Raw genomic sequence first — 26,664 nt, forward strand, 5'->3', positions numbered from 1 at the left:
TGGGATGAGTTCATGCACTGTTTCAGTAAACATGGAAGCCACTGGGTGGAACTGAGTATATAGTGAACGTGACATGTTTTGGACGTGACAGGTGGTCTGCTTGAAGGGCAGCTGTACGTGTTACTGTCATATTGTATTTGACGTTATACCAGTGATGAGCGTTTTGACCAGCAGCGCCTCGTCGTCCTTGTGGTACTCCAGCATGCCCTCGAAGTCCTTCTCTCGGCGCTGGACAGTCACCTGACGGGTCAGTTCTGGTCTGGACTTGGTGGCCTGGGAGGCTGCTGTGGTCACTAGACAGGGACAAGGTGGTCACGAATACTACGATAACCATCCTAGTAATGTACATCAACCATAAGCCATCAACCCAAGGAATAGCCGATTAAGTATTATTACAACTCAATGGGAGTTAAATAGTATTATTACAACTCAATAAATAGCCGATTAAGTATTATTACAACTCAATGGGAGTTAAATAGTATTATTACAACTCAATAAATAGCCGATTAAGTATTATTACAACTCAATGGGAGTTAAATAGCCGACAACTGAATGGGAGTTAAATAGTATTATTACAACTCAATGGGACCAATAAATAAATAGCCGACAGCAGGACCTTGAACCATCTCACCTTCCAGCTCCTGTACTTTCTTCATGTAGATCCTCAGCTGCTTCTTCAGCTTCCTCTCGTTCTTCTCCAGTTTCTCCACAAGCTCTTTTAGGTCCTACAGTTGAAGAACAATCGAGATGGTCAACAACACTGCAATCATCTGAGCTCTGGCCGCTCCAGGCAACAGGACCCACAGATGACAGTTGACGTCTCACCAGGTTGTCGTTGGTGAGCCGGGTTATCTCCTGCTGGACGCTGTACTCCACCTGAGCCTCAGGGGACAGAGACATGGTGTGGTTCAACATCTCCTGCTTCTTCTCTATGTCGTCCTTCAGCAGCTCAATCTGGGTTTGGAACGCTGTCATCTCATCCTGATGCTTCCTGGTCTGAGACTGGAGCTGGGCTTCCAGCAGCCTGGAGGAGAGGAAAGAGGGGATGGTGACGAAGAGCCTAGCTGACAAACCTTCACGCATTTCCACTATGCTGCGTTCCTGTAGCACAGTCTAGAGAACTACTGTTATAGTATTCATGGCTCATCAAAAACAGGCTGATTTGAACCCTGAAATCGGACTAAATAAAAACCATGGTATCAGACCATACACAGTGAGTATGACAAAAAATACATGTTTTACTGTTCCAAATGCATTGGTGCCTGGTTCATATTACAGTAGCAATAAGGGATTTGTGCTGTATGACCAATATTCCACACTCCCTCATGCCTTCTTTAACTCACATTTCACCACCGCTGTCTTTTCAGACCCAATGAATACTGACAGTGAAGATACCACAGGGATACGAAGGGGGACAAGATAAAGCATGAAGACAGTAATTAGAGTAGAAAAGCAGAAGACAACCTGGCCACTTGCTTGAGACCCTGGTATGCCAGGCCCAGTTCGCCATCTTCATTTAAATAACCCCAGTCTGAAGCTTTGCTGACGGAGGCCAGGCAGGAATGAGAGACAAGGAGAGGAAAAGGGAGAGGCAGGGAGAGGAAAAGGGAGAGGAAAAGGGAGAGACATGGAGGGAGGGAAAGGGAGACGTCAAGGAGAAAGACGTCACAGTTGGAAGTTTAAAAAAAGAGAAACCAGAGATATATAACACACCACACACCTCCACTAAAGCACAGTGAAGGACTTCTCTAGGCAGAAGCTTCCATTATTTATCAAGCACTACAGAGATGTTTACCCTTTTAAACCCAATCATTTCCACAGGCTCAGAGGGTGTGATTATATGGCCATCTGTCTTTCATTACTTCTATCTGAAGGGCCGCAATAATGAAGACATCTAACCCTTGCCTCCAGGTTAAAAGGTTCTACTCTCAAGACACCCCCAGATGTGTTGTCACACTGCATATAGGCTGCATCTCTTCACCCAGGCTGGGACACAGAGAATGACTATATAGCTCAGAAATAATGAGTGAATGGAAGATCACTTTGGATCCAGATGAATCTGTGTGCTTCGAGTGACTCATCATGGAGCAACACAAATTTCCTCTCTGGCAATCTAAGTCCTATCTGAGTCCAGTCAGTCGCTGAATGTGTCGGACGTCTCTGTTAATAACAATGGCACGGAAAGCCATGAATTTAGATGGAATTGGAAAGATACAATAGAGTTGGAATCCAAAGCAGGTCATTTTGCCATCAGACTGAGGACAGTTTTGAACAGAAACGTGACCTACTGTTACCCTGACAGGAAATGTATTTATTATTATTTCTCAATTGCCTTACTTTATAGGTTATAGCCTACTTAATATTTAAATGGCAGTCATTTAGCAGCCACTGTGACTAAGAGCAACTTATAGGTAGTGCATTCATCTTAAGAGAGCTAGGTGGGACAACAGAAACAGTAAGTACATTAGGATACAATGTTATTTTGGGTAAATCTTCGCTAAAGGAGCTTTGTCACCTTGGTTTGTTTCACACCTTCAGCTTTTTCTAGCTGGACTGTGTCAGCTAGACTAAAGCTGTCTGATGTTGGCAGTACAATTGAGAGCTTATCAAGGTAGTATTGCACAGTCGAGAATGTCTGCCCGCAAATTCCAGGTGGACAAAATTACAGTTAGTAGCACCAACTATGCAACAACTGTAGGAATTCATATGCCCGTCCCATGGAATGAAATAATGAATAAGCAGCAATGTGAAACTATTCACATCAAGAAATATATTGCTATAAGGTTGCCGCGAACTTCAACTCTCCCGTATTTGTCAGGGGCCATATATAAAAGCTCTTCTGCGCACCAGTGGGTAATGAAGAATAATATAAAAGGCAATCACTGGCCTGTGTATATTCCATGATTGCATTAAGAACAGGAGGTGAAGAGAGACACACTTACTTCTTAGACTCACAGAGCCCATGGTAGGCCTGCAGAGCCTGCTCCTTGTCTATGGGCTTCTTGCTGTTGGTCCACTCTAACTCGTCATTGGTTTCCTGGAGTGGGAGACATAAAAGGTTTATATGGTTCAATTTAGGATTTTATTTGGGAAGTAGTAAAAACGGTAGAAGTTAGCTGGTGATTATCTTGCCCAATAGCTTTATTAGTTAATGAAGTTGTCTTGACTCAATCGTCTCTTTTCCTCTTTAGAACGAACCTGTCCTACGTAAACAGAAAATACTGACAGTCCTGTTAGCGACCTGCCACGAGGACCCGAAGAGATGCCATCCGGATCAGTGGCCTAGAACGTTCCGCTGACACGGCCCACAAGAGAATGGGAGCCCGCGCTCCACACTGAATGGAGGAGTAGTCGGAATTTACAAAAGGGGGCTTGGGGGGAGTATAGCGACTCTACGTGTCACGCAGGAGATCAGTTAAATCAAGGAGCGCCTTCCTCAAAATCCCTTTGTTAAAGTCTCCGGCCACAACAAAAGCAGCCTCAGGGTTCACTGATTCCAGTCTATTCAGAGTGCCAGCTTGGTCATTACAGGGATATAAATGACAGACAGAACGACTGATGGGAATCCCCAAGGGATGTTTTAGGTGGACAGTTGATAATGAGGCATTCCAGGATGGCAGAAGCAGAAGGTTTATAGTTGTCCTGATGGAAACACAATGAGTTATTGGGTATGAAACATAGCCTCTACCCAAGAGCTTTTCCGTCATGTCCTCACAGATGGAGAAACGGTGGGAACCTGGCAATCGATCAGAGGATGATAGCCAAGAGTACACAAATCAAAGAAAATGCCCAACATCCTTCAGAAAGGAGATCCTCGTCATTATATTGTTGTTTGTCCATTGTTATTGTCTCCTGGTGAGAAAGATGGCTTGGTAGAGGCTGTCCATTCCTCCTCAGGCTGAATAGGACCCCTCTTTCTCCCCTCCAATGGCTTCTTCACTATAACCACCCCTGCTCTGAGAACACTGCTGGGGAATTAGGATTTGTCTAAATGAAAGTGTAAAGTATCTCACATTAAGAGTTTGTCTTGGAGGCACTAGCATTAATGCAATGTACCTCATTAGATTCATAATGAGATTTGACTGATAAAAACACCTTTACTGTACCGTTCTCTGTAGCCATGTATAAATACTGTAATCCCTGATCAAACGACTCTCATCCAACTAGCTTGGGTAAGATCCAGCTTAACAGAACCCCCAGGGAACCAACAGAAGACCATCTATAATCACTGACAGATCTAACTATGTAACACCACCTAATGACCATGTTGCCCTTCAACATCCTTTACATGAAGGTGCCTCTTGATTAGTTTACAGGTCCATATAAACTGGACAATCAACACTGCCTTTCCCATGTACGGTCAACCATGACCATATAAACTTTCCGCTCCCAGACCAGTGACTTACTATGTGATTGGATTTCTCCTCTTTCTGCTGGGCTGTACTGACAATCTGAGTCCTGAGGATAAGAACCTCCTCCTTGCGCACTTCTAGTTCCTCATTGGCAGCCTTGAGCTGGCTGAGCAGCAGGTTGTAGCCTTCCTGCAGTTCATTGGAGGAGCTGTTCTGGGAGGCGCGGTCTGCGATTGCCTTTCTCAGTTCGTTCAGGTCATTCTTCAGCTTCTTGTTCTCAGATTCCAGCTCTTGTCTCTACAAGTATCGAGTGCAAAGACATTTGTTGGAAATCTTTATTGAGCTTTTGTTATCATTGTAATAAAACAAAACTATATACTTAACGCTCTGGATGTAAAAGGCGCTACATTGTAATTTAGCAAGTACATCTTTGTGGACATCAAATATATTTGTAGTAGATTGTGATTTTAGCTACGAAAAGAAGTCCCCCTGGCTTTCACACAACTGCGCCAGATAAGTGGATAGACTGACACAATAATTAATCTTCTAGGATACCGCACATTGACTAATAGTGCCCAGTTCACTGCAGTGAGAAGATCAGCACACAGAAAGGCAACAATTGAAGGTATAAAATCATTTGTGCAGCAGACTTTAAATGGCCTAAATTTAGCTGTCTCAAACCGGCGGAATATTCATGACGCACACATATTTACTGCCAACAGAATCTAGACCCAGTGGTTTGTACTATTACAGTGCTATTATCCTAGATACCAGTAGCAAGCACACACAGAAATTGGTTTGTTGCAGAAATCTATATATTTTTTCAACTGTTACAGATAATAGAATTATTTCAAAAGTCAAAAGGTTTGGCTTCCAAACACATCTAGCTTTTGTGTTTGTTAAAAATGCTTGAGAAGGTGAGCCACTGAAAATGTCATACTGATTCAGGTTACTTTTCTTTGTGCTGTAACAATGATATTGAAAAATATGTAGAATAGAAATATTTCCACCATTAGAATAGCGAGTTCTTGACCAGCCTGTGGTCCAGCCAAAACCATAACTTTTTTATTTCTAAGCAAAATTACAAAATGTTCTTATCTGGTACTTTGAACTCTCCCTTTAAGTGGACACTTCTGATAATCTAGAAATGCATCGGTGTTAATCACACTGTAGATCTCTACCATGCTATAAAAGTTAATGATTTTCCTGGGCTGTCAAAACCCAGCCTGTTTTTCTCACAGAGGCATAGGTGTTGAGCATTACTGATTATATTTTTGGAATATAAACACTAATCTCACTAATCTCTTTCCCTTCACACATTACCCAAACATTCCATCCTGCCCGTCAGTGTGCCCTCTCTCTCCCTCCATCTAAGCATCCCTTCTTCCCTCTGGCTACATACTTCTCTCTCTCTCACCCAACAGCTGGAAGTCCAACCAGCACCTACCCAGTTTTCTCCACAGAGTGCTCTCTTTTACCAACCAGCATCTATTGTCCTGCCTTTGAATCTCCCTCCATCCCCTGCAAGTTCTACTTACCCAGAGTTTCAAAGGCAGGAAAGCCAACGACGCAAGTACAGCTAGCGTGAAGAAGAAATCAATCACCACAAACAGAGACATCCTACTGCAGAATAGTAACCCGCGCTGTGTGTCTGTGTGAGCATGTTAGGGTGTTAATGTGTGGGTGTATATATCTGTACCTTGAGACTGTTGTAGGCCAGGTCAGAACTGTCTTGCTCTGACGTGGTTTTTGGCTCAGTACCCTGAGTGAGAGAGTGAACAATACCATAACACTTCTTTAGATGATAAGACACAGCCACATAGTTATTGTGCCATATTACTGCACAGGCAACCAAGCTGAAAGATTAAGAGTCTGATCAGAAGCCTAAAAGGTATATTAGACAAAGACCTTTTAAGGACCGAATCCTGACCCTCGGTAACAGTTTTTGTCGACATTCTATTTGACACTAGACCGAGACAGGGGCCCACCTTGCGCAAAGCCTGGTCCTCCATCTTCTCCAGGTTGGACTGCAGTCTCTTCCTCTCCATTTCCAGCTCTCTGACGCGCTTCTGGAGCTTCATGAACACACCGATGTCCATGGCTGCCTTCTCCGCTCCCATCTCCTGCAGCAGACAACGTCGGGTCACAGGTCAAACCAGCGCTGTACGCACAGCGGTACACAGCAAGCCGGCGTCCGTACCGGGCCAAAACGGTCTTACCTCCACCAGCTGGATGGCATCATCCGTGTCTCCCACCTCGGAGGTGGAGATGGAGGGATAGTTGGAGTCGGACTCCAGGCTGCTCTGGTTGGAGTTGTTCCTCCTGTGGCCAGGCTGGAACTGCAGGGTAAGAGGAGAGTCCGGACGGTTAGACGTCCAGCTCGGCATGAGACGCCTACATGTCCACGTGCACCAATGAGCAAAAATAGAAAAGGCCCCCCCACAGTTACCTTGGCCTCCTGCAGGTTGTCATATCTCTGCTCTAGCCTGGAGAATTCCCTGAGCAGGTTCTGATAACGCTGCCTCTCCTCATCCAGCTCAGCCTGGACCCGGCCAACGCTCTGGGATGCACTGCTCTCCTGGTCTGAAACACACACACACACCAATCACATTCATTCCCTTCGAATTCTCCTTTATTCCTCAATAATGTAAATAAGCCCCATTTCAGTTCATAAAGAGACCAATAAAGAAGCCGTCGTTAGTTGGACTACGCTCCATTACTGGCGTTGAATTTCTAATAGCTAGTCTTTGACTTTGTAGCAATTTAATGATGAACAAAAACCTTTGGAATAGCTATTTGGTGTAATGACCATTTCATGTGTTATTGTAAAGGATATATCGCCATGGTGGCAAAGAACTGCGGATTGCAGTCTTTTCTGTCTTTATCTCCTCTCCCCTATCTGTCCATCTCTGCTACAGTGCCACTCCGCTCTATATAACACAGCAGTCTCTGCCTGTCTCCCTCCCTCTACCATCTGATAAAATGACAGGACACATATTTAAGAGCCTCTGTCAGATTTATGATCTGAAACCAATCGTTTAATGTGTAGTTTGCCTTTTCATTTAATCTCTATATGCAGCAGTGTGAAGCCTGGGAAATCTTTTATTGGATCTAGTCGTGTCCAAGGCTCGTAAGAGACCAATTTCATACTCTAAGTTATTACAAGAGACTGAATACAAAGGCAGTCTCCCCAGGACTGTACCATGTTGCTGGAGTAATTAGAACACAACACATAGAGAACAGAGATTCGCTGTTGTTAAATATAATAGGCTCCAAAAACAGGATCCACCAGCCTATAAAGCTGCTCCAACTTATAGTAGAAAAGATTAAAAGTACATGCGGCTTTTGCTCATCCCAAGGGGATCTGAGAAATCCCTACTGTTACACTTCAAATATAGATGGAGAATACTTGGGCTAATATTAGGGCAATAACACACTCTGCCTCTGGCAACTACTACAGTCTCCAACAGAAAGGGAGAGTGGATACAGACTCCACCAAGTCCATGTGGGATACGGCTGGTGTCATATTATTACGTAAAGTCTCATATCAACCACTGTGTGATGAAACATATTTTTAAGAACATTGCACATAGCGCAAAGATAAGAGACAGTGTCATGTTCAGAGATTTGAATAGTCATAAACTGAGAAAAGTTTATGACTTTCCCGGAGAAAAGAAATCCACAGATAAATAGATTTAACAAAACTGTGAATCAATAACCTACATTCTGACCGTGTCAAGTAGACATTCAGGTAGCCGTGCGAAATGTTTCCCTCTCCCACATGAACGCGACGCTAAACCGCGACTGACTCCAGTCTGGGGTATGAAGTGTCACACTGCTGCTGCTCTGTAACCAGATGCGGTTTCCACCTCTCTTGTCCCCACTTCCAAACAAAAAAGCCTTGTGTGTGTGTGAAACGAGGCGTCCTCCCTCAGGCCAGGGCAGAGGAGACACACCACAGGTCCCACCGTCTGTGACCGGGCCGTTCTACCTTCAGGCGCTGCCGTATGCTAGCTAGTCCCCGGACTGGTATTGCTGTGTATGTAGGGATTTGTAGAGAGTACCAAATCTGAAAAGCACTGACCTTCTGTGCTCTTGGAGTGGCGCAGAATCTTTCGGTTCATGTCCTCCTTTTCACTCTTCAGCATGGAATTCTCTCTCTCCAGCTCCTCCACTCTCTGAGGGAAAACAACCCGAGTTAAAAGGATATCAGAAGGAACAGGGTGGCCACGAGCACCAGTTCGACACAGAGTTGGGTTTTATCTATCTGCATTTGCCAGTTGAGTCTCTAGGCAACCTTGAAAGATGATAGATTTAACATACTTTCCACTCGAAGGTAGTCTATTTGTGTGGTGTTGCCTTTCTCTTTAATAGATCTGTCGATCTTGTGTGTAAGGATTCACAGTAATGTCAAACAGAGCTAGAGAACCAGGGAGAGCTCCTAGCATTGTCCCCTCGGATGACTTGAGAGAATAGTGTTGAAATAGAAGGCTATCCATTACCAATTGGGGCACTTCAAAGAGCCCACATTCGACCTGCATTACAATGTCATTTCTATGTCAGGTATCACTTCCAGGCTAGAAGGCGAACACTGATACAGTAGAGATAAATCCATAGTGTAGGAGGTGTTCCCTCTAGAACCAGGAGTTTTACATTCAGTAAATCACTGCTAACGGCATCTGTAGTCACTCAAGATGCCTAAAGTCTGTTTTATTCATTCAAAAGAAAAGCTTTGGAGAACATACACAATTCAATACACAGATAACTGAATGATCTAAAGGAAGAGAGTAACTCGTCTCCGAATTATAGTTGTCTGTCCGAGAGCACGGAAAATAATACACAATCTACAGCGACAGACTTCCCTTCCTCCCCATTAGTGACAGATGGCTCACCTGTTCCAGTTCCATCTTCTCGCTGCTGTACTCCTCCTCCAGCTTCTTCCTGTGGGCGTGCGCTTCCTGGAGCTCCGCCCTCAGCTTCTCCAGCTCGTCCTGTAGGGAAGTCAGCTGGCTGCCGTCTCCCTGGCGACTGCGCATCACCTCCAGCTCCTTCTGCAGCTTGTTGACCTCTGAGTCCAGGGAGGCTTTGGCCACCACCAGTTGCTCATTCTGAGTCTTTAGATCTTTGGCCTTAACAGCAGAGGGGCAGGAGAGAGAGATCTGGTTACGACCACACTTACAAATCAAACACTTCTTAACTTCCCTGTCTACTCTACATAATGCTTCTGGTGTGCCAAAATATAATTGGCAAGGGAAAAGGAATTTTCTGCCCAAGATACTGACCTCTCATTGACCCACCTTTGCATTGTGTGACTTACAGTATTGGCTACTGGCATTAAAAACTGCACATAATCCTGTTAGTTGGAAGAGACCTGGTTCTTGACCGTACCTGGTCGTCCATCTTCCTCTGCAGCTGGACAATCTTGTTCTCCATGCCCGTGTTGAGCTTCTTCAGGTGTTCGGCGGACCTCGCCTCGATCTTCAGCTGTTTGAGCTCTCGCTTGGCACGCAGGCGGCGGTAGGCACACTGGATGGTGATGGCGGCGTTCCGCGCCCGCACAAACTTCCTCCTTGTGAGCCAACCTCGGACATGCTTCTGGATGACCATGGCTTTATGGTGAAGAAGGAACTGCGGAGGGAAAAAGGAAGGGGGCAAAGGTCAGAGGCAATGAAACATCTACGGTGCTGTACAGTTGGCCAGGCGTCAACACATCCATTAGGGACTATTCTACTGATCTCCATCCGAAAGCAATCTAGTGTGTTCCAGAATGCAGCGGAGCAGTCAGGATTCAAACAAGGTCCGCCTGACCACATTCCATTTCAAATTGGAGGCGCTTCGTCTCCAATTCTCAAGTAACACAAACAGGACAATGTGTCCTACACTATGGTGTGTTCCCAGGGGTTCAATCACTCTGGACGGAGAGCTAATCAACCGCAACAACCGCTAGCACCCACGCTAACGCAGTGCGCTAAGAATGTACAGAGGATCCCACAGGACGACATTGAGAAGGGCCAGCCGGTGGCAGTACCTCGTGGAATATGGCGCGTGTGAACATGCCCCTGGTATAGGCCTGGATGGTGATAACAGCCTGTCTCACTCTCAGGTACTCCCTCCTCTCTCGGACCATACGATACTGCTTCTGACAGATCAGTGCTGCTCGGGTAAGACGCAGCCTCTCCGCCAACCTGAGACAGACAGGGGAATAAGACAGAGTTACGACATCACCGACAGGCAAGTGTTCGTCACGTGATTAGTTGCCCTGGCAGCGTGACTGATTGGGGAAGGAGCTACTATCATTGAATTGAACGGACATGGCTACTTTGATTGCGGCAGCCTGAGTCCCCTCTCACCTGCGGGCCATGTAGCCCCGGCCGTATCTCTGCAGGGTGATGGCCGACTTGCGTATTTTCCGGTAGCGGACCCTCTGGAGCCAGCCTCGCACCGTCTTTTGGATCTTTATGCAGGCATTGCGGAACTTGTCGGCCCTCAGTTTCTCCAGGTAAGCCACCTGGCCAGCACGGAAGAAGATCTTGGTCTTACCGAACTGGAACTTGTCTGGGTCCTGGTGAGGGAGGAAGATGAGGCTATTTTTTTTAATCATTCATCATTTCAGATCGATGGAACTTCGTCTCGCTCAACGGCGTGTCAAAACGGCTCAACGCATGAGGTACATGCGTTTCCCCTCTAAGGAATCCATTACATACTGTCGAAAGCAAAGCTCATACAAATGATACACCAGTAACAACGCATTTCTAACCTTTAAACTCTATTTTCTGCTGCTCGTGTACCGAGAGGGAGCGAGGCGAGAAGACAAAACCTCCTAGGCATTGCATTATGACCTCTCCCAACTGTTCTCAGAGAACCCCAGACTATGTTTTCCCCAGGTAATACACTCAATGCAGTTTCCACCCAACATTGGAACGGCAAACACGTTTATACAACAGGTTCAATAACAGATAGTCCTGAAGTATTAGAACGCGCTGTGTCAAAGAACATCATCTTTCACCCTGGGGACACACAAATGTAACTTCCAGGATTCATTGAAAAAAAGAAAAAAGAAAGTTAATATCTATTCTTTCATTTCCTTTGCGATTTTGCTTGTGGCTTCAGGGCTCAGAGAACACATTCTAACCTTGATCAGTGTCTCCAGAAGGTTCCTACACACCAGCTTCTTGTCCCCTAAGGTCATATCAGACTTCTTCATGAGGACTCTGTATCTGTTGAAGAAGTCTGGGTACGTCCACCTGGAACCGGATGAGAATCAAGTCAAACAGCAAATACATCAAACCAAACAATCTGTAAATCTGGTTCAATTCATGAAATCAAAGCAAAGGTATTATTTTTAACAACATTTTCAAAGAATATCCTCACCCAAAATGCTTCACAACAGGCATTATCTCAGTTTAATCTCTAAGCTTTTTCATGGTTTTGTGTGTAAGTTAAGCGTAAGGACTAGTGTTCATTGTCACGAGTTGCAGCGGTATGATGGCACTCTCTCACGCAGCATTCTGTAGCACATCGTTTTATGCTCTGTAACGGAATCAAATTATTCTTAGGAGAGGTTTTCCTCCACAGTGGTGAATTCCTCTCCACCAGTTCTCCCTCGGGGGAAACACGGACCTCAGGAGAAACCGAATTCTCCTGAGACCTCAGGTGGCAAAGAAAGCCCAATGATGGGAGAAATAAAAACACACAAAGATGAACAGCCTCGAGCTCGCCCATACAACGATACAATTGCCACGGCCGTTAGCACACCCAGGAGTTCCACTACATGGATATTCTACTCATTTCTGCCGTTCCACTACTGCGCACAGCAGAGCCGCTGGTTTCCAGTAGCACGCTGTCTGTCACATGCAGTCTTACCTTGACGGGTAACCAGCAGCGCTGATGCGGATGGTCTCCAGCACTCCACATGCTCTGAGCTGCTGCACCGCTCTGCCGGCGTCAAACCTGCAACGGACAGAGGAGGCAAAAGAACCCTTATACAATGTTTCTGGATTGTTCTCCCCCGCAACAGTGGAAACCCACTTCCTGTTCCTCTATATTTACCTGAGCTTCAGCTTCCCCTTCATCATAGTACACATGTCTTTCAGGTAGAGGGTAGAGACATTGCTGCCGGGACAGACTCTGACAGGATGGCCCTACATACAGCCTCTAGTCTGTTTTCCACAGAACGGCCACAGCATGTGACAGGCACATAATTACATTTAGTGACCTTAATGAGGTCCTTGTTGCTTAAGAATGAATCAAGAAGTTGCCGGGCAAACCTTGATTCTCTATCGGTCTTTCTGAAGTAAACAACTCAGTGTTCTAGTTTTAAGGCAAGATAAACACTCCCGGGATATATTGTGTGCTGGTTTAAATGTGCCGTTCTACAGTACACTGCCTCTCAACGCAACACTGTTCACTAAAGAAACAATCATTATTTTGGATGAGAGTTTTGGAAAACTGCCACAACGGCTGCGCCAGTGTGAGCCAGAGAAACTCTTGTTACCGAGTCAGAGGACTGAATCCGTGCCCCAGGCTACCCTAGGGCCAAAGCAACTAAATAACAAACACAGCACACAGAGCCAACTTCGGTCTCTCTGTTAGTGTCTGTCTCATACACAGGGCTGGCTTTAACCTGACCCCATGCATGACCATTTGTGTTGTCCTACATAAGCAAAAATGACCTCATCACGTATTAGTGAAAAGTGTGAAGCCATTTTTGTGGCTTGTGACACTCATACTGTACACAAACAGATAGGCCTCTGTTCTGTGCTTGTGTTCGTATCTGTTAACATAAATACTGTACCAGTAGCACAAGTCCATAAGTCCCAACCAAAACAAAAAGGCCCATTGTTTTTCAGTTAACCTAAACACAGGTGGCTGTGTGAGCAAAGAAGTTAAATGAGACTGACACACTCTTGTATATCGTGTTGCCTACAACCTGACACGCACACGCACGCTCGCACATAACCACATTCACTCACATGAACGCCTCCTTCTCATCATTAGGCTTGATGCAGCGGACGTAGTGGGGGGTGGTGGCATTCAGGGTCTCCATGAGGAGCTGCAGGGAGCTGCGGAACTACAGTACACAAACACAACAGAAGAAGAGCACGAGTACAGAAAAGGAGAAGTTACTGTGGAGGTTTTCTTATTCCTCCAGCATTGTAAACCACACGGAACAGGCCGGTTGGGGCTTCATATTGAAAGGTTAATCCCGGAACTGGATTTAGAAATGGACAGAGACTCTGACTCCGTCCAGACTCCTGTTGTCATGGGATGCTAACCTGGTGGCCCACGGTTTTCTTGTGCTCCTTGTTGGGGACTTTGGGAGTCGGTTTGGCCGACCGCACGTTGATCTTGGCGGACTTGCTTGAGGTAATCGTGATGTTGCTGCTGTCTTTACTAGTGTCCTGGAACAGATCCGCCACGAGCTGGTACTGGGAAACAGGGAACAAATTAACCGCATTAATCTTTCATGTGTTCAGCACATGGTGATTTCTGAAATAACTTAACATAAAACAGAAAACATTATAACCCATTTACAACTGGATCACAGCATAAAATCCTCAAACCACAGCAAAAAAGGTGCAAAACTTCCATTGAAGTTATTCCTTTAGTTACATATTAATAGTGCCATTCTGTATGAGCCAATGAAATGGCGGTGAGATTTAAAGAACACTGATGAGACTACAGAGATGAAGAGCTTGGCGAGACATAATGTCGATAAACCAGCCTTCAGGGGCCAGTAACTAGCATTCTGTATTCTCATCTTCTCTGCAGAACCAGTGAAGGGTAATAGTGTCAAGCAGCAGCATCAAACATCTGATCATGAGAGAGAGAGACAGAGAGAGAGAGACAGAGAGAGAGACACACAGAGAGACACAGAGAGAGAGAGAGAGAGAGAGAGAGAGACACAGAGAGACAGAGAGAGACAGAGGCAGAGAGAGACAGAGAGAGAGAGAGAGACAGAGAGAGAGAGAGAGACAGAGAGAGAGAGACAGAGAGAGAGAGAGAGACAGAGAGAGAGACAGAGAGAGAGAGAGAGACAGAGAGAGACAGAGAGAGAGACAGAGAGAGAGAGAGAGACAGAGAGAGAGAGAGACAGAGAGAGAGACAGAGAGAGAGAGAGACACGGAGCACCAAACATGCGGTGGATGCAGTAGGAATACTGATGACAGCGCACCACTAGCCCTGTCATGGATACTGCCGGTGTAATGAGAGGCTACTAACACAGGAACACCACCCATACGGACAACCAGAAGAAGAAAGGAAAGTGGGCAGAGGACATCAATGTGACATTGCTTTAGGAAAAAGCATCCTTAGTAACATGTATTCTACTATGATTTTTTTGCTCCTATGGATTTGGGTACAGCCCAATCCAGCACCAAAAGAGATAAAGATCACTAAGAAAATAAAGAAATAATAAATAGAATCCAAACAGACAATACAACTACTATCTACAACAGACTGCAGAACACAGTTAGCGAAGGTCCTTTCTGACCAGCTCAGTCTTTAGCCGCGCCATAAATGACACCAGAGCCACACCCCCCCATCCCGCCCCGCCCCACCAGTCACCAGAAGTGCATTCCCAGTCACAGGAGCCACGACCGGTAGTTGTCAGTTGGCTGTACTGCTGCTGGAGGGAGACAGACCTGGAAAAGTGGAGGGTTTGTGTGGGGCAGGAAGGTAGAACGGCCAAGCGTGCTGTCAGACTGTGGAATTTTAAATGGATGATCCATTGAGAGAAGTCATAGTATTCGGAGGAGGTGTCGTGCCCAAGACGAGTACACCAAGGACCCTTGCTGTTGATGGGTTTCTCCGTCACTGTCAGCCTCGGTTTAACAGGGTTTTAATAAGCAAAGGCCTCTTGACAAGTTCTCAGAGACCACTGCTTTACAAAGTGTTCGCTCTGGAAAGGAATTTGAAACAGCGAAATGCAGTACCGGATATGTTTCAGCATTGAGTCTTCCATTACGAGGGTTGGACAAGTCAACGCTTTTGTTTTGGAAACCTTGACTGCATTTTAAATGTAGTTAGCATATTCAATCTTTCTGATATTATCTGTGCTGTTCAATGGAGCTTGTTGTCTGATAGAAAATGGATTTCCAGCACTGCCAACATGATTATAGACAGGACACTAAATATCAAAGCTGTATTGCAATGAAAGATGTGTTCTGGGCAGTGTGTGAAGATGCCCTGTTGTCTGGTGTCTCAACTCAGTGGGACATCCAAATCTCACACCAATGGGTCTATTCTTTTCCTGAAAGGAGAAGACTTACAAAGCGGGGGCCAAGGTAGCCCCTTCCACTCAGACAAACCCTGTGTGAAGACGGCCAAATCAAGAAAGCAGAAAAATGACATTCGTTGGATTAACTGCACTGATGTTTGGTCTTTTAATGTGTCCCACAAAGGGATGAACTCTCCAATAGGTTTCAATGTTGTACATGTTATGTATCGTTTTGTTACAGGCAAATGTTTACTGGATGAAGAATCCTGCAAAACCAAGCGTCTAGCTTTGGATGGTGCTAATTGAATATGTACACGCCGGTTTCTTTGTTTTCATTGTTTTAGCCAAGGTGAGGTGATCCTATTATAGATGCAACAGGGAATTTTGGAATCCGTCTGTGTGGTTGGGATAAAGAGTGAAGCTTTACTTAGTTCTAGGACAGACGCTCCTAACACGTTTGTGCTGTACAGTGTTTCAGATACTTATGGAATACTGAGTAGGATTTTAGACAATTTTGGAGGACGCTGAATATTTCTGGTATGTAACAATTTTTTGTATTGTAAATGTATTACTTGATTGGAATAAATTGTATTACTTTGAACAACAGATTACGATTACATTCCTTGTTCATTTTCTGTCACTCTGGTGGTGTCTGGTCCTGGCTGGTGGCCCCTAGGCATCTCTGTGCACCTGGGGGCCACAGTCAGGGCCTGCCCACAGAGGCGCCTCTAGGCATCTCTATGCACCTCAGTCAGGGCCTACCCACAGAGGCGCCTCTAGGCATCTCTATGCACCTCAGTCAGGGCCTGCCCACAGAGGTGCCTCTAGGCATCTCTATGCACCTCAGTCAGGGCCTGCCCACAGAGGTGCCTCTAGGCATCTCTATGCACCTCAGTCAGGGCCTGCCCACAGAGGCGCCTCTAGGCATCCCTGAGTTCCGGATTGTTACACGATCAATTGGCTTCTGTACTTGACTGATGAGAAGCATTGAGGAAGTAATGATTAGCTCGTGACGAAAGAGTATCTACCTCTACTAAGAACTACAGGCATATTCTGGTCACCTACGATCACGTATATTTACAAACAATATGGAGTCAGATAATAAGATATTAAATTATCACAAAGGTGATGTTCTTCTGCACTAATATTCCTACATATAATATTCAAAGTGGCAAACGTTTACCCATTACTATATCAAGAGGATTTTAGACAGAACTTTAAATATCAAAGCCTCTCAACGTCCCTTCTAATTAACAGCTGTTGCATTAGTGATGTTCAGGGGGACACTAAGACAGGGAGAAAAGAGGATGGAAGAGAAAAGCTGAATTTTAATGTGAAATGAACTCAACTGAGGTTTGTATTGTTGGGGGAGAAAAAGTCATCATGAACTAAGAGAACGCAACAGCACTTGGTTCATGCATTTGGCTGAAGCGGGAAAATAGGAAGTGTGTGTGTTGCATTTTTACACCAGGTTACTGCAGGGATTTCAGTCTTGTTTCCTGGGGTTGGCTTCCTCTGACCACCTTACAGTGTTGTACTAACTGACAGATGGAAAGGGAATGTTCAGTTATATAATATCTATCCCCTTAGGCAGGGAACACGGTACGACGTCTGTCTGGCCTGTGTTGGCTGTCTGTGATGAGGAGTGGTTCTGGAGCAGGGAAGTGGAGGTACTGTTAGTATTTACACATCCTAGAAGACAGGGCTTCTGGAGAGGCCTGTTCATTGTGCCACTATCGGTTGACCAGTGGAAATGTTGGAAAAGCACAAAACTCAGTGTTGCACCTCGTTCTTTCTCTCAGGGAACATGAAACATTTGGGAGTGCATATTTCTAAGAAAGTGTGTTTGATTGTGATAATTAATCTGGAATAAAGTCAAATGTGACTGATCAAATTCATGTGAAGCATTTCTAAATTGTCAGCTTGACACTACAGTAAATAAAAAGTATTTGACAGATAATTATAATTTTATTTTGCATACTTGATAGCAAAACTTAAACATCTTTCAGCAGTAACTCATTTTATAACTTTCTTGTGCTGAGTCTATAAACTCAAAAAGACCAAAGGAATGGAAGTTAAATTAGTTTGAGCTTAAAAATAGACTTCTTTGTGACCTATTTTCTGCAGGGAACTGAGCAATGTGTTCAGTAAGAAGAGATGTCCACTATTTGATATAGGAATAGAAGAAGAGTATTATTAAAGCTGTGTCGCTTAGTAATCTCTAGAACTGTTACCTAGATGATAATGAATAGGGTCTTCTTTCAATGACGGACTTTTGGCAATTCTGAGAAAATAGTGTCACAGAATCCTCTTCTTACCTTGCTGGCCTTCAGAATGTTGATCTGTTCCTCGTAGACAGTGTCTCTGTTTTTCTCCAGAAAACCCTCACACTGGTACTCAACCTGTCCAGGGAAGAGGATGGCTCTATAAAAACATACAACCAAATAGACCGGCAAGAACAACATTTGTAAAACATCAACTAGGGTAATTATGTACAATAAGGATTCTGATGGAGGACGTTCAAATCCCACATGGCCCACTCGGTCCTGCTGTTGTGCCATCAGCAAGGCACTTACAGCAACTAACTAAACAACTAGTCTATGTGGCATTTACTGATAACGGGAAAAAAGGATGAACCAGATTAGCTAACTTTTTTCTATTAAATAAAGCATCCAGTCTGTTGAATAACACGGGGAAACGAGTGCAGCCATTGTCTGGTGTAACACTTTTCTCAGACAAACGGAGTTGCAGGATGTCCTCATTGTACCAGGGTGCAGAACAGGAAGAACAGTGAGAGAATGTAGGTCCTTTGCACTTGAATAGAGGGAATTAGATGAGGAGAAATACCCAGAGGGACCCCCTTCAATGCCACCAACAGAAGATAACTGGGCACATCCTCCCCGCACGAACATGACTCTCACATCCCACGCTCACATTCCCTGTTTGTTCTGGAAGTTACCATGCTGAATAAAGGAATACGCTACAGATGCTTGCCTCTCGTCTGCTTATATGACCCAAATCAGACATCCGACAGACAAGCAGTATTTTCACCGGGGAAATCTATATTTAAAGTGCCAGCCCCTTTAAGTAGGAGATAGTTTTTTAGTAAATTAGAGCTTGGGTATGTCTGATAAATAGGAGCAAAGACTGCAGGTCCAATGAGATCCCTCACACTAACACACACAGCCTCTCTGATGGGAGGGGCCATCATCGGCTATTCATAATTGCTCTTTTTAGGGAAAGCCCCTGTTATGAGGGTGTAAAGGTCCTAACTGGTCAGCCACATATACTGAAGCACACTTTACCTTGCTTAGACGCATTGTTTTTAACTCAAATCCAATTTGAACCCTTGTTTCCCCTAACTGAAGAACCACACTAACCAGGACATGTGATACGTTCTGTCTTCAGCCTGGGGCCACCCACCTTATCAGCAAAGTGAATGATAATGAAAGACGTGTTGGACATCCGGGGTTTCTGGAAATGGACGCGGCTTGAAAGGCGATCAAAAAGCTTCTGGCACCAGTTCTGATCTGTCCCTTTCGGCACCTACAGCAGCAGTGTTTGAAGAATGAGGAGAAAGGGGAGAGATTTTATGAAACCACGCAGGAAACCAAAACTTTCTATTGAGGTTACCTGAGTTTTTTGAGGTTGTTCCAAATTATCGTCAATAACTTCAAAGGGCTGAGAGATCAGACAGGAGGAGTGAAGTAAATAAGTAATTGGTTTTGTTCCAGAGGTCTTAACTCAGATAAAGATCTGGATGCAGGCATGGGAAACAGATGCAGGCCACGATGTATGCATGAACACAAGATGAATCCTATTAACTGAGACAAGAGGTTTAAAATGCTGGGATCAGCAGTGTATTCCGCACTGCTCCCACCAGCCCTAAACACAGAAGAATACCACAACGCTTGAGACTGCTTCAACACCGGAGAGTACCACGACCCGAGACTGCCTCAACACTGGAGACTAACACAACCCCAGACTGCCTCAACACCGGAGAGTACCACGACCCGAGACTGCCTCAACACTGGAGACTAACACAACCCCAGACTGCCTCAACACCGGAGAGTACCACGACCCGAGACTGCCTCAACACTGGAGACTAACACAACCCCAGACTGCCTCAACACCGGAGAGTACCACGACCCGAGACTGCCTCAACACTGGAGACTAACACAACCCCAGACTGCCTCAACACCGGAGAGTACCACGACCCGAGACTGCCTCAACACTGGAGACTAACACAACCCCAGACTGCCTCAACACCGGAGACTAACACAACCCGAGACTGCCTCAACACCGGAGACTAACACAACCCCAGACTGCCTCTACACCGGAGAGTAACACAACCAGAGACTGCCTCTACACCGGAGACTAACACAACCCGAGACTGCCTCAACACCGGAGACTAACACAACCCGAGACTAACATGACCCGAGACTAACATGACCAGAGACTAACATGACCAGAGACTGCCTCAACACCGGAGAGTACCACGACCCGAGACTGCCTCAACACCGTAGACTAACACAACCCGAGACTGCCTCAACACCAGACTAACACAACCCGAGACTGCCTCAACACCATAGACTGCCACGACAACGGAGACTACCCCGACGCCAGAGACTGCCTCGACAACGGAGACTACCCCGATGCCAGAGACTGCCTCAACAATGGAGACTACCCCGACGCCAGAGACTGCCTCAACAACGGAGACTACCCCGACGCCAGAGACTGCCTCAACAACGGAGACTACCCCGACGCCAGAGACTGACTCAACACTGGAGACCGCCCCGACTCCTGAGAGCGCCCCGACTCCTGAGACTGCCTAAAGTCTCTTTAGACTATGACTATTTTAGTGGTTGATTGGCCCTGTATTCACTTACCCACTATTACAGGGGTGGATAAAATGTTGGGCCACATCAAGGCCTTTGCTCCCGGCCCATTCGTTTTTTTAAATTAAATTGAGAAGGCAGAAAAGAGCAGTTATTTCAAAATGTATTGTGTCACTATTAACTGATCTAGTTTTAGACATTCCTGAGTGAGGGCGGAGTATCTTTACTAACCCTGATTGAATCAGGCTTTGGTTTGCCCACCCCTGCACTAATGCATCTGAAGAAGAGAGAACTATGTCCTGATGCTCTATGGTAAAGACAGCATTGATTAGGCATAAGACATGGTGTTAGACAGCCTGCTCCACCTTGCACTCTTCATCCAGTAGGTCCAAGATGCCCAGCTTGGCCTCAATCAGGTCGATACACGGCTGGTTGTCGTAGAAGTCGATGAGTGTCCAGGGGATCTGCTCCTTCATGTACTCCTCCTGCTCCAGCTTGAACACGTGCTGAGGAAGCACGAGGCAAGGACACAGTGAGCTGAAGCACAGCAGGCTAGCAGTTTGACTGAGTAATTAATGGCACCAAAATAAAAAAAGGAAAACAGTGATGTTAAGGCAAACAGATACGGGTCCTCATGTCTCCTTCAGTTCACTGGAAATGATGCAAGGTAGGTCATTAGGATTACACCAGTCACAGACCGAGGTAGAAACTAAGCTGGGTATTTTACAAACCTGGTTGAACTGCTGCTGAAGTTTCTCATTGGCATAGTTGATGCAGAACTGCTCAAAGCTGTTTATCTCAAAGGTCTCAAACCTGTTCAGATGAAAGGAAAACATTCAAGGGTTTAGTGAGTCAGAAGTCTCTGGTCGACTCTAATTCTCCTAATCTAAATCAAGAGCCTAGAGGAAAACTGCACCAAACAATCATCACTCATTTATGGCTAGAGGTGTAATTCAAACCCAAGACTTCCCAAATTAAATGTTGACTGAGCTGCTGGTGGAAACAGGGCGCCGTCTCCGCCACAGAGTGATTTAAAACGGTGCTGAATTCACAGACAGAGGCCACAGAAAACGGGTGCTCACAGCCACTGTTCATGCAAGGTCTGTAAAATGGTGACCGGACTGCTGTGTCTGCTGAACGCCTTATTGGGGCTCATGTTTCCACTCTAGCTCAGCATCTCTCCCTTCCCAGCACCAGGCACAAGCAGCCAGTCTTATCAATAATCTAACCCCCAGGAGGGAACCAATTAGGCCGTTGGTCGATCATCTCGATGTGGTTCAGGCTGCTATCTGCTGTAATGAGGATGGGCCCATAAAACAGCCCAAGCAGAGTCCCAGGGAGGCCCGTCTCCAGGCTCGAGGGCACACACGGCGCCGTTCCGAAACCCACTCATCAAACATCAAGTGTCTTTGCGCCCTGGTACACAGAACATTCTGTGACAGAACCGAGGGGCGAAATGGGGAACGTGAAGCAGAGACGTCCTTCAGTGAGCCTGCTGTCACACCGCGTTAAGCTTACTGCAGCCGGGGCCTGCTTTCCTCACGGGCCTGAAATAAGTTCCCTTATTTCAGGCCAATGAATCGCGATTCTCACCACACAGGTCACCATTCCAATCCAAACCAATCTCCGGTTGAGCTTGGGGTTTTCAGACAATTTGAGGGAGCACGGGCTTGGGCAGTCTTACCCGTAGATATCCAGGACTCCGATGAAGGAGTGCTGTTTGGAGGAGGTGTGCAGGGACCTGTTGACGTACTCCACGATCCAGTCGAACATGTGCGCGTAGATGTGCTTGGCGAGCGCGTCGCGAGCGTTGGCCGCCTGCTTGCACGACATGCTCTTGACGTAGGTCTCGGAGGTGGTGACCAGTTTCCGGTGACACAGCCAGTGTTCCATCTGCTCCAGCTCCACCCCCAGCAAACGGCAGAAGTGGGCCAAGTGAGGATCGTCCTTCTACAACACACACAATCAACCGATGAAGTATGAGGTATAGAGAAGATAAGGGAGGAACCCGAGCAGAATGAAGCTGGATGGTGACGTACCGATATGTGACAGGATTCTCCATCTCTCTCAGGGCAGATCTCTACATTTCCTAGGTGCAGGATAGAAGCAATGACTCTGAAGATGCTGCTTTGATTGCTCTCCTTTACACCTAAAACAACAAACAAACAAAGTTCATCTTGAGATTCAAGGTTCATCCTGAGAGTTCTTCCACTGGGACAAATTATATATTGTTCTTTTGAGTAATAAGGAAAACAAGAAAACAGTCAAGCCTGGTTCAGCTGGCCCACAATAGAAAGTGTTGCCATCTCAAGATTCAAACCCGGGTCCTCACATGAAAGGCTGTCTCGTTAACCACTACACCACGGAGCTGTACATTTGCTGGCTGTCAGTTTAGCCTCTTGTCTACACTGACACCTGGCATCTGTATGTCCTGAATAAATCCTCTTTTGCCACTGGCTGTTTTAATAGATAATTGGCCATTCGTGAATGACATTGATACAGTTAAAATGACCAATCACAAGAAGTCTAGGATACATAAAGCACTGGTTCTGAGACTGCTGTAGCCAACTGGTTTAATAGGAGCTGGACCCAGCTAGACCCTTACCCAGTAGTGTTAACGCTTCTCTGGTCTTCTCAAAGTCCTCAGCATCATTCACCCCCTCAATGAAGATGTTCTCTCCTTGCGATGTGAAGATGAAGTCTTCTGCACTGGCTTCAGGATGAGTTTAATGAGAATTCACAATAGTTTATGTTCTTTTTTGAACATCCTGAGAGATGACGTGCTACTGTCTGTGGCACGCAGTTTGAAGAACATGTAGTACACACCAGTAAACAAATGCTAATAGTTATGTGAAGGTATAATGTAGGTGCTTCGGGGAATATAGTGCAACATTGACACTGTTTCGGACACTTACTCAAGGCTAGGTCTTTGAAGTCCGGTAAGCTAGCAGAAGCACACAACTGGTAGAATATGTGGTAATTCCGCTCATCCTCTGCCTGAAAAACAGAAATATACTCCAACAATTACATCACTTAAAGATATTCAGTGAATAAAAGAGGTGGGCAGTTTAATTTGATCAGGAATTCCACCGGGCTGCAAATAAATCTTGCAGGCCAATTTGTTTATTTAATGTACTTCGATGAATTAATGATGATGTTTGACTGGCCATAAAAAATTAAGGCTTAAATCAAATGCTTATTAAAATTAAGCAAAGTAAATGTGAGGAAAGACCTGAAGGAGTAGTAGAAGAGTGAAAACGACTTCTTCCCAGGGGTTACACATACCTGAAAGACTACCCTTGACTTTTCCAGCAGATACGTGCGCATGTTGGCGCCTATGATGTGATAACGCCTGTCAAAGCCAATCTGGATGTACTTCCCGAACCGACTGCTGTTGTCATTGCGAGTGGTTTTCGCATTTCCGATAGCCTGAAAATAGAAGCCAATGTGTGGAGGAAAGTGTGACATTCAGAGATCAAAGGAAAACCCTAACCTCAACTAACATCTATACTTCCATCCTTCCCTATTGTAATTCATGACACACCAAAGCCTTCCGGCTCCTAATATATCTTGACAGTCGTAATGCTCCCAATTCTGAGATGTGTCACCTGCCAAAATGGGTCTTGAGCAGGACGGTCCTGGCATACAGATCTGTCCTATCTTCACCCTGACTGATCTAGCGGAGGTGATTATGGACTAAGACATGTCTGGCGCTCCTCTGAACTTCCTGAAGGAGTGGCAGTCGGGAGAACTTTCTAGAGAGCTGCTTCTCCTGATCTCATCTTGTGCGGCCGCCTGAGTGACACGGCCGTTACCGGTTTACGTGGATCTAGAACGTGAGAGGTTAACGGACTCCTCAACTCCCCACATACAGTTCCTAAATGATTCCCCAGAAGAATACTTAAGGAATCATCAGCCCCGAATCCCCATTCTCACCTCCATGATGGGACTGGAGGCCAACACTTTCTCCTCAACGTTGGTGTCATTGGCTGAGCCTCCCACGGTGGCGAAGAATCGCATGGCATACTTAGCGGAGACAGTCTTGCCTGCTCCGGACTCTCCACTCACTATAATGGACTGGTTCCTCTCATCTCTACAGCAGACAAAGACCAAGACGAAAAAGACAGACAGTTGGAATCTGTGTAAAAAGAGATAACTGACCGAAGCAGAGAGGCCGGATCACTTCAACATTCATTGTGTTAATCTACTCTACAGTACATGACTGGCCAGGAACACAAAGCAGGGGGCAATGTATGTAGGCAGTGATTACAGCCTAATGGGAACACTATTGTTTTTTGCTTCTTGGAGGACAGCAGCGTTGAGATTGGTGACAGCTAATGTGGATGTGAGCACTGTTATTATTCACCCATACCTTCCATTACAGACACTCTCCATGGCAACTTCTTATTTGGGCCCTCAGTCCCACACAAACTGATTCAAATTATGTAACAGACTGAATGAGAAGTAGAATTAAGTGCTTGGCTCTTCAGCTCTGTGTGCCACAATGAGTGACAACTCAATTCCTTCCCGAAGCAGAGGCATTTAGAGAATTGTCTGACTAACGTGGTGGCTGCATGTATTCTGTGGGTATATGCTGCAGTGTCTGTTACACTTGTACCTCTGAAGCATGGGTTCAATTCCAGCTAACCGCTGTATCAGCCAATAACTCTCCCCCCTATCTTTCACCACTATTTCTCTATATTTTTTATTTTCATGGCAACTCTATCACCCTGTGTTGTACCCGTGAGGCTGTACCCGGAGGCTCATTGAGTACCTGGCCATCTGTTTGTACGCCTCCTCAGCCACAGCAAAGATGTGAGGGTCCATGTCCCCCATGTTCTGCCCACTGTAGGCATTGATGACCTCCTCGCCGTAGATCTGCAGCTGATCGTAGGGGTTGATGGCCACCAGCACGATACCTACGAGGCAGGGAGGGAGGACAAACAAAATGGCAGTCGAACAACATCATCTTGACCTCAGAGAAACTGTAACCAATTGTTACTTAGACCCACACTAAGTCAAGTACTCATCCATTTCCACTCTATGTGGGGTTTAATGTCCGTTTGCGTTTTGGCAGATTTTTGTACTGTGTCTCCAGGAAGTTGAGACAAAGACAACATAACATCTCCATCCTCTGATGACCGTCCATAAACAAATCTTATTTAGTTAATCCTATTATTCTGTAGGTACAGCACAAAAAACCTATTGTACGTTAAGTAAAAAAAAACCTGATAATATCCTTTAGAATGTTTGCATGCTGTCTTTGATAGGGAAATATTTAGCAAACCATATCAAAACATGTCCAGAAGAATGTGGTAAGTTCACCCAAACATGCCCTAGCTGATAGTGTTACTATAGGGACAGATTTCCCTAAGAAAAAAAAGAAAGAATGCTGGTAATATTGTTAGCTAGCAAACATGCACACACACACACACACACACACACACCAGTCTTTAATCATTCTCCATTGTCTGTTTTGTTTGGGGTGCATTCAACATTTGGCACCTCAACCCCAGCTGCCTGGAATTGGCCAGTAAGGTCAATGACAGTTAGGACCAACAACCTGGATAACAGCCCGGCTGCCATTGTAAACCCAGAAGAATGTGTGGCACAAGGCCAGTTTTAGTGTCAGGACTTTTGGGAGACTTTTCCCCTGGTCTAAGGCACAGCGTGGAGACTCACCACAGTAGGTGTAAATGTGGTTGGCCTCCAGGAAGCGCACTTTGAGGTTGTGCAGGACAGCAGGCTCATGCAGGTAGCTGAGCGCTGTGAGGTCGTTCTCCCCAACCAAGATGTCAGGGTTCCGGAGGAAGGGGAGGGCGTTGTCTTTGGGTCCGATCCGGAACTCCAGCGTCTGGGACGGGATGATATGACAACACACACAGACACATGGTCTTTTTAGATTTAATAGGCGTTTAATTTAATAGGCCTGTTATACTAACGAGAGAGGAAGATCTTATTCCTTTCATTGCCCCATTTCAAATCATATGGCAGGACCGTCTGAAAGTCCTAATGTTGTTCAAGGAAAATTAAGTATATTATACATTCAGGGGTGTGGATATGAATAATCTCAGACCAGCCCAACCTAGAAGGGCAGCATATGGTTGATAGGGAAATATGTACCGTGGCTGCCCACAGTGAAATGATTATCTCATAATCTGCTGATTAATTCAAATTACTTTGAGCATAGTGCATTATTAAGAGTATCACTATTTGCAGTTCTCCCTTCAGAAAAATTATGACTAATGATTCATGG

General features: G+C 45.5%; 1 protein-coding gene across 2 annotated transcripts in view; it reads right to left on the minus strand.

The window, feature by feature from the left end:
- Window positions 1-26,664, minus strand: part of myo5b (myosin VB) — a 47,688-nt gene that overhangs the window by 4,020 nt on the left and 17,004 nt on the right. For both annotated transcript variants that reach the window (XM_010877247.4, XM_010877248.3), the window contains exons 3-32: window positions 26,091-26,262; window positions 25,183-25,327; window positions 24,345-24,501; window positions 23,694-23,837; window positions 23,324-23,405; window positions 23,014-23,121; window positions 22,448-22,557; window positions 22,093-22,358; window positions 21,140-21,221; window positions 20,774-20,914; window positions 18,994-19,116; window positions 17,889-17,972; window positions 13,628-13,780; window positions 13,325-13,422; window positions 12,216-12,302; window positions 11,485-11,596; window positions 10,703-10,914; window positions 10,381-10,537; window positions 9,741-9,980; window positions 9,245-9,481; window positions 8,437-8,530; window positions 6,802-6,935; window positions 6,572-6,691; window positions 6,341-6,475; window positions 6,052-6,114; window positions 4,407-4,649; window positions 2,943-3,037; window positions 826-1,024; window positions 632-725; window positions 150-293 (exon numbers count right to left, since the gene is read on the minus strand). In XM_010877247.4, the coding sequence (XP_010875549.1) occupies window positions 150-293; window positions 632-725; window positions 826-1,024; window positions 2,943-3,037; window positions 4,407-4,649; window positions 6,052-6,114; window positions 6,341-6,475; window positions 6,572-6,691; window positions 6,802-6,935; window positions 8,437-8,530; window positions 9,245-9,481; window positions 9,741-9,980; window positions 10,381-10,537; window positions 10,703-10,914; window positions 11,485-11,596; window positions 12,216-12,302; window positions 13,325-13,422; window positions 13,628-13,780; window positions 17,889-17,972; window positions 18,994-19,116; window positions 20,774-20,914; window positions 21,140-21,221; window positions 22,093-22,358; window positions 22,448-22,557; window positions 23,014-23,121; window positions 23,324-23,405; window positions 23,694-23,837; window positions 24,345-24,501; window positions 25,183-25,327; window positions 26,091-26,262 (4,231 nt within the window). The remainder of the gene's footprint in view (window positions 1-149; window positions 294-631; window positions 726-825; window positions 1,025-2,942; window positions 3,038-4,406; window positions 4,650-6,051; window positions 6,115-6,340; window positions 6,476-6,571; window positions 6,692-6,801; window positions 6,936-8,436; window positions 8,531-9,244; window positions 9,482-9,740; window positions 9,981-10,380; window positions 10,538-10,702; window positions 10,915-11,484; window positions 11,597-12,215; window positions 12,303-13,324; window positions 13,423-13,627; window positions 13,781-17,888; window positions 17,973-18,993; window positions 19,117-20,773; window positions 20,915-21,139; window positions 21,222-22,092; window positions 22,359-22,447; window positions 22,558-23,013; window positions 23,122-23,323; window positions 23,406-23,693; window positions 23,838-24,344; window positions 24,502-25,182; window positions 25,328-26,090; window positions 26,263-26,664) is intronic.

This window comes from Esox lucius, chromosome 14 (genome assembly GCF_011004845.1).
Source record: "Esox lucius isolate fEsoLuc1 chromosome 14, fEsoLuc1.pri, whole genome shotgun sequence".
Taxonomy (NCBI): Eukaryota; Metazoa; Chordata; class Actinopteri; order Esociformes; family Esocidae; genus Esox; species Esox lucius.